The sequence below is a fragment of the Melopsittacus undulatus genome, unplaced genomic scaffold, assembly GCF_012275295.1.
Source record: "Melopsittacus undulatus isolate bMelUnd1 unplaced genomic scaffold, bMelUnd1.mat.Z mat_scaffold_49_arrow_ctg1, whole genome shotgun sequence".
NCBI lineage: Eukaryota > Metazoa > Chordata > Aves > Psittaciformes > Psittaculidae > Melopsittacus > Melopsittacus undulatus.
This window is the reverse complement of record NW_022994370.1, coordinates 382,985-391,094: the sequence shown is the minus strand read 5'-3', so window position 1 is coordinate 391,094 and position 8,110 is coordinate 382,985. Positions and strand designations below refer to the sequence as shown.

Sequence of the window (8,110 nt, the reverse complement as noted above, 5' to 3'; positions counted from 1 at the left end):
ATTTCTGTGTGGTTTTGAATGTCTTATTTCCCCCCTGGTCACTGGGCTCAACCCAAGGTTTGTGAAGTGGGAAAATCAGTAGAACAGAGGGAGAAATAACCCTCAATCAAAGTTTGGAAAGAAGAAAACTGTGTAATTCAAAGATGATTGAAATGAAGTACATGAAGGCAAAAAGAGTCACAAAGAATACCTGGGTGTGCTTGTGCAGGGTGAATAATGCAGCTTGAAGTCCCAGAAGCAGAGAGCTGGGTACTGCACTTGCTCCATGAGCTTTGTGAGGGGACCCAGGCCAGCAGCACCTTGGCTGTTGAAGGGGGAGGAAGACCCCAAATCCTCCCTCCCAGCAGCACTCAGGCTCTTTCCACCCCTACTTAAATTCCCAGCAGAGCAGAGGCTCAGATAGGACTTGTCCCCATTTCCCAGCAGGGCTTTGTTGAGCAACAGACTGTCCCAGCTTTATTTCAGAGCATCCCAGCCCCATATGGGTTGGAAGGGAGCTTAAAGCTCCTCCAGCTCCAACCCCAACCCCTTCCACTGGAGCAGCTGCTCCAAGCCCCTGTGTCCAACCTGGCCTTGAGCACTGCCAGGGATGGGGCAGCCACAGCTTCTCTGGGCACCCTGTGCCAGCGCCTCAGCACCCTCACAGGGAACAGCTTCTGCCTCAGAGCTCAGCTCAGTCTCCCCTCTGTCATTTCACATGACCAAACCTTGTGTTCTGGAGTTGACATACCTGGAAACATCAGTTAGTATTTCCTTAAACCAGAAATAACACCAGAAATCATTTGTTAATATAAAACATGAGATCAAATACCAACTGGTTTGATGCCAGTAGGGCAAAGCCACCATGTACCTTCTCCTTTTTTCTCTCTGAAGCCTGAAATAAAGTATATTGTTATGTTCAACAACATTGAAATTATAAAATATATTAATTTCAAATAATATGTAAGTAACAATGACGCTGGACAACAACTTTCTTTCCAATACAGTCACTGTCAGGTCTCAGGCTGCAGCCAGAGAAAATCCTGTCCATCCCAGTACAGCATGTAGCCTTGGTTTAAGGAGTAGTGTGTTTTCCAGGTGTCATGCTTCCTAGTATGTTTAGTCCCTAATTTTTGAAGGTTCTATATCCACCCATCCTTGAAGGTACAATATTCAATCATCCTTGAAGGTGCAATATCCAGCCAGCTTCTTCTCCTCACCAGGGCAGGGTAGCCCTTTCCTTTCAGCTGACTAGGAACCATGAATGGACAAAGAGGAGAGGACTCTACTTTTTGCTTTCCTCATGGCCTTCTTCATATCCGCGTTTCTTAAGCTATAGATGACTGGGTTCAGCATGGGGACAACCACAGACTACAGCATGGAGACCACCTTGTCATGCTTCGAGGACTGTTTGGAGCTGCGGCGCAGGTACATGAAGAGGGAGCTGCCATAATACAAAGCAATGGAGATGAAGTGAGAGGCACAGGTGGAGAAAGCTTTGCGTCGACCAGCCACAGTCGGCATCCGCATGACAGTGGAAAGGACTGACAAGTAGGAGATGAGGATGAAGACCGTGGTGCTCAGTACATTGAACCCCACAACAGCAGAAACCATCACCTCGATGTCATGGGTGTCAGAGCAGGAGAGGGCTAGCAGGGGTGGTCCATCACAGAAGAAGTGATTGATCATCTTGGACTGACAGAATGGGAGACAAAATATGGAAACCGTGTGTATGGTAGAGCTGATCACGCCAGCTAAGTAGGCACCAGCCAACATCCCAAAGCAAAGCCTCTGGGACATGACTGTGGAGTAGAGAAGGGGGTTACAAATGGCCATGTAGCGATCGTAAGCCATAGCGGCCAGCACATAGCACTCAGTGGTGGCACAGGTTGCAAAGGAGAAGAGCTGAGTGGCACACCTAGTGAAGGAAATCACCTTCTTCTCCACTAGAACATTCAGCAAGGCTTGTGGGATGATGGTAGAGGAGTAGCAGACATCCAGGAGAGACAAGTGGCTGAGGAAGAAGTACATGGGGGTGTGTAGGCATGAATCCATTCTGATTAATGCAATCACTCCCAGGTTTCCTATGAAGGTAACTACATAGATGACAAGGAATAAGACAAAGCACATCACCCGCAGGTCTTCCCTGTTTGTGAAGCCCAGGAGAATAAACTCAGAGGGGGATGTATAGTTATCTTCAACCATAGTGAACCTATAAGCAATTTGCCTGCTTTATGTCTTTAAATTGAAATGCTGAATAGGCCCAAATCCCTCAATAATGTTAAGAATGTCAGGTTTTGTCTATCAATCAGTTACACCACTTTAAGTCAATATAAAGTGTGTATGTATACATACACACACATACATATACACACACACATACATATACATATATACACATACATATACATATGTCAATATAAGGTAAATTCTCTTTGAGAGAGGAAAATACCAAGTTCCCAAGGCAGGTCTTGGCTAAACACCACAACCACCACCAACACACTTGGAAGCAAGTGGATGTTTTAAGGCAAGGAGGGAGAGCAACACCAGAATGAGTAAACTGCAGGGTTCCTCATAGTTCCTCTCAAGCCATTGACACATGGAAGTCCTTGAATTCCAGAGTAAAAGATACATTCAGGCTTGATCAAAGATAAATTCTCCCTGGGAGAAATCAGCAGCTCCTAAAATCACAGCTTACGACAGGTAAAATAAATCCTCATTGATTTTTCCTGCCTAACATTAATCATCACTTGACAGTTACACCAGAGAGCAAAGCAGGAGTGCGCATTGCCTGGTATCTGACAAGCAGAGCCATACTGAAGAGTCATCACTATTTGATGACCCATTGCTGAAGGGCTGAGGTGCACCTCCAGAGCCAGACTCCTCATTTCAGATGTCCTATGAGCAATGCATGTGGTCTCCTGGTGGTATTAATGGGGATTTAGAGCTGCTTTTCACTGCTCACATAGAGATGCCAGAGGCAAAGCAGCTCCTGAGACATCACCACAGAGCTGGGAGATGTGACCCAAGTAATGAAAATCGAACTGGTTGGGTCTGGGGCTCAATCCTCCCCCTGAAGCAGCATCCACCTGCCCAGACACACACATCTCCTGCCATTGGAGAACTGACTTGAAGCTCACAATTAACAAAGGCTCACCCTCACTTTTTCTTGCTTGACAAACCAACTGCTTGGTATGAACGATCCAAAGTGCAGATATGAAACCTGGATGTTTATAAGGCTGCAGCTTGTGCTATACACAACAACTTCCCCCCCAGCAATCACATCTCCCTGCAGCTTGAACCCACTCACTGGAATGGAGATAAATTAAACTAAAAACACATACCTTGCCACCCTCATTTAGATATTATCCATGCAGGTTGTGGGTCCACACTCTGCTGAAGAGTTAACTGAATATTTACCCCTGTATTCCTGGAAAAAGGACCTCCATTTGTGGCTTTCCTACTCCGATTTGGTAAGATCTTGTTTTTTGGCCAAGGTTTCAACAAAGGACTCACCAAGCAGACTTGTTGCCAGTGTTATCCAAGATGTAACTCTTGACATTATGGATAGGAGAATGTCCAGCTGCTGTTGAGACCCTACAGCCAAGCAAAACCTTGCAGCACAACCTGCTGGTTAGGTAGCAGTTAGCTTGTTCTCATAGAACCATAGAATCCCAGCCTGGTTTGTAATGGAAGGAGCTTAAAGCTCCTCCAGCTCAAGCCCAACCCCTTCCAATGGAGCAGCTGCTCCAAGCCCCTGTGTCCAACCTGGCCTTGAGCACTGCCAGGGATGGGGCAGCCACAGCTTCTCTGGGCACCCTGTGCCAGCGCCTCAGCACCCTCACAGGGAACAGCTTCTACCTAAGAGCTCATCTGTCTCCATTCTGCCAGTTCAAAGCCATCATAGTGGATGCTATCCTCAAGGTCTCAGTATAGGAACAAGGGGAAGGGGCCAGCTCTATAGAGCTATAACACAGTTTGGATAGCTGTTCTTTTGAGAGTCTTTACAGCGCAAACTGTCTAATGAATGAAGAAAAGGATCATTTAAAATGTGAATCAAAAGAGCCCCATGATCACACCACCAGCATCCCTCTGGTTCCTCAAGGTGATAGTTTCTGCTGCCCTGAAATAAAGCAGAGGGGATAAGGTTTGCTACAAATCCTGGGGATCCTGTGGATGCCACAGGACAAAGCAGGGGTTTCATATCAGGGATTTCTTCCTCTTTGCTCTCAGATCCAGTTGAAATGAGTTTTAATACTCACAGCTTCTCCAGGCTCCAGCCAGAAGGGTAATGCTGCTCTGTCTTCTCCCATGCAGCATCTACCCGTCCTTCCAGAGCCTTCTCCATGTGGTATTCACAGAGCCAGGGATAAAACAAGCCAGGGAATTACACATTAACCACCAGGGAGCTGTCAGACCAGGCAAGGGTCAGCCCAAAGGGCTCCCAAGAGCCAGGTCAGGATACACCCAACAGGTTTTAAGATTAATGGCACCAGAAGGTGTTATTTGAACAATACCAGCTCCAAATTGTTGCCTTTAAGAGTTTTATACAGCCTTCAAAAATCCCCACAGGTGGTTTAGTACATAGTAGTATGTAGTGTGTCATATCCGTATTCAAAAACAAGATTACCTCTTGGGAAGCACTCTTAGAAGCATTCAACCCTCAGCAGAGGAGAAATCCAGCTCTCCTTTATCTCAGTTTATGCTGCTATTTAGAATGAAAATATAAAAACACAACTTCCTTTTCATTTTGATGCAGCTGCCTTTACTTTTCAATCAGAAATGTTTCCTTTGCTGTGCTCCCAAAGATGAGAGGGGGCTGCAGGGCCTTCCAGGAAAGGACAAAAGTCACCTCTTTGCTCCCAGAAAGCCCTAGTAGGGAATGACCCTGGTTATTCCTGCCTAGCACTTGATGTTCTGTAACAAAAGGTGGGGTTCCTACCCCATACAGGTTACCAGGATGGATCCACCAGTAACCCAGGAACTTGGTTACTGTATAGGCATCCTCACCTGTTTAATTCAGCATCAGAGAGCACCTAAATAATCCCAGCTGCTCATTTGGGATTGTTTAGGTGGTGATGGGTGTGATTTACATACATCAACAACAAGGAATTAAATCCTTCACCTACATGGGATGAAAGTTGAGACCTTACCTGTCTTGAGATCTGATGTGTTTTCATTTGCTTTCATTGTAAAATCTGGGATGGTTTTGTCAGGACTAAAGATGTGCAATGGGGACACTTTCTGAGAGGGATCTGTGGATCTATAGGAAACAACTGATGGAGAAGGGAGTCATTTAAATACCAGGAATTAACACTTCAAATTGTGTCTGGATAGCCCAGACTATTTAAGAGAAAAATCATTTATAAGGCAGAGTGAATTTGATGTCCTCAACATCAGAATGACATGGATCAAGTCCAGAGGAGGCCATGAGGATGCTCAGGGGCTGGAGCAGCTCCTGTATGGAGCCAGGATGGGAACATTGGGGCTGTTCAGCCTGGAGAAGAGAAGCTGCATGGAGACCTCAGAGCAGCTTCCAGTGTCTGAAGGGGGCTACAAGGATTCTGGAGAGGGACTCTTCATTAGGGATTGGAGCAATAGGACAAGGGGTGATGGGTTCAGACTGGAGCAGGGGCAGTTCAGGTTTGATGTAAAGCAGAAGCTGTTCCCTGGGAGGGTGCTGAGGTGCTGGCACAGGGTGCCCAGAGAAGCTGTGGCTGCCCCATCCCTGGCAGTGCTCAAGGCCAGGTTGGACACAGGGGCTTGGGTGACATGGTCTGGTGTGTGGTGTCCCTGACCATGGCAGGGGGTTGGATCCTAGGTCCTTTCCGACCCAAACCACTCTATGATTCCACAATAATCTACATTTCATACAACCTGAAGCCTCAGCCAAGAATTGCTTTAGGAAAAGTGGGGTTTAAAACATCCTTTCTAAACGTGAGGGGACTTTGAAGCTGTTAAACCATCTGACATTGCTTTAACAGGGTCAGAAAATAAACTATCTACATAGGATCAGCCAATTGTAGAGGCAACATGATGGCCTTAGTTTATTTATCTATTATTGCTCAGTTTCCTGGGCAAGAACAAGTCACTTGGCTATCCAAAGCTTCCCAGCATGTAAGAAAAAGAAGGTTTTGTCTTAAATAAAAAGGAGTAGATATTCCCAACAATGTCCGATAGATGGTGGTGATGTATAAGAAATCCTGATCCATGATTTTCTAGCCACTTACTCCAAATCTTCTACCTTTTGATACCTAAAGGGACTCCTATGACCATTTTGCACCTCTCAGAGGTGACCACAGAGAGCAATGATACCAAGAAGGAACAAAAATCTCATAGGAAAAGGAATGGATTTTGCTCAGAAGTGGATGAAATGCAGCTTTTGAGGGGGAAATGGGCATCTAAAAAGCAGGCATATGTGGATACTGTCATGTCCTGCTGGTAACAGTAAGAGTCAGCTTCAGGCTGGTAACTTTAAGAGTAAGAATAAAGAATAAGAGTAAAGAATAAGAATAAAGAATAAAGAATAAATAAAGAATAAAGGATAAAGTATAAATAAGGAATAAAGGATAAAGAATAAAGTACAAATAAAGAATAAAGACTTATTTCTTAGTGCTGGCCAGGGTCACATCCCTGTTTGGGTTATTTTCCCCTGTATTAAAGAGTGTTTTTCCCACTGGTGATGCCACAGCTCAAGTGACCACAGGTGGAAAACCTCCATCCAGGACTCAGCTAAGCCTTCTCCTTCCTATCAGCCCATCAGCTCCAAATCTCCTCCCGGAGGAGCTTGTTAACACAATTGGATCAGGGACATCTCTCACCTTTGAGTGATGAGCTGCTAAAGAAATAGGGAAGTTTTGGGTGCGTGGGGAAACCCTGTGGTGAATGTTCCCCCTGGTGGCATTGCTGTTTTATAGCAACCAGGATATGGGGGAGCTGCAATTCGTGCCAGGAATTACTTCTTGCATAGGAAATAAAGACTTTTGGTTGGGTTTTTTCATTACCTTCAGTTTTCCTGTTGTTGCAGGATGTTTGTGTGTTTCTATGTTTGCTTTGGGTTTCTTTAATCCCCATTGCCCCAAACCAAAGTGCAACTCTCCTGCGGCAAACCCTACTGATAACATTCTTGCCTTTGTTTTTAACAAACCACAGTGGGGATAAATTAGAAAACTCATTAGAGCCTCGCTTAAAGGCTTTGAGAAAGGCAGAACTTGAGGAGGAAAAATGAAAGGGTGAAGTTCTACAGCTGCCTGAAAAGAGGTGGCAAAGCCCAATTTGACTGTGATTTAACTCAGCAGCCTGGTTCCCAACACAGACCTGGTGAAGAATTCGTGTTTCACTCACTTGGCTCATGCACGATATCCCATTGATCCATAACTGCATTAAAACGTCAGATTGGTCATTTAGATCTTGGGTTTCCATCCTTCCTGGGAAAAGCCCATACCAGCTGGGCCCTGCCCACCCCATAAATCACTGAGACCCCAACTAAACTGAGGCAAGGAAAATCAGTATCATGTGTGTTGGTGTTCACATTTAACACAAAATATATTGTGCTATATATAAATATATACTTTAGGAAGCATTTAATATTGTGTTTTTATATATATACACATATACATATGTGTTTATGTGTATAATTTGCCAGTCATAGGAGCAGTGACCTCCTAGATATCCTTTCTGAACAATAACTATGTCCTGCTGACTTCATCAGGTTGCTCCTGGCCTCATTCAGGCAACTTCTGAACATGTCCATGGGTGGAGGCTCCACAGCCTCTGCAACAAATCCTCATGTTACCCACATCCCTGGATCAGGGTTTTCAAAGCCTGACTTTGATTCTTTCTGCTGTTCTCCTCAGAGCATCCTTCATCTCTTTGTTCCTCAAGCTGTAGACGAGGGGGTTGAGCATGGGGATCACCACCGTATAGAAGACAGAGACCACTTTGTCAGTGTTGAGGGAGTAACTAGAGCTAGGGCGTAAATACATGAAGATGGTTGTTCCATACAACATGGTGACCACAATCAGGTGGGACATGCAGGTGGAGAAAGCTTTTTGCCTGCCTTCAGCAGAACAGATCCTCAGGATGGCAAAGAAGATGAAGATGTAGGAGACCAGAATGGCAGAGATGGTGC

General features: G+C 45.3%; 1 protein-coding gene across 1 annotated transcript; it reads right to left on the bottom strand.

Moving 5' to 3' along the window:
• Nucleotides 1-1,350: 1,350 nt before the first annotated feature.
• On the bottom strand, nt 1,351-2,184 carry LOC117438586 (olfactory receptor 1020-like). Its single transcript, XM_034074058.1, has one exon. The coding sequence runs from the start codon at nt 2,182-2,184 to the stop codon at nt 1,351-1,353; it is 834 nt and encodes a 277-aa protein (XP_033929949.1).
• Between the last annotated feature and the right edge of the window lie 5,926 nt (nt 2,185-8,110).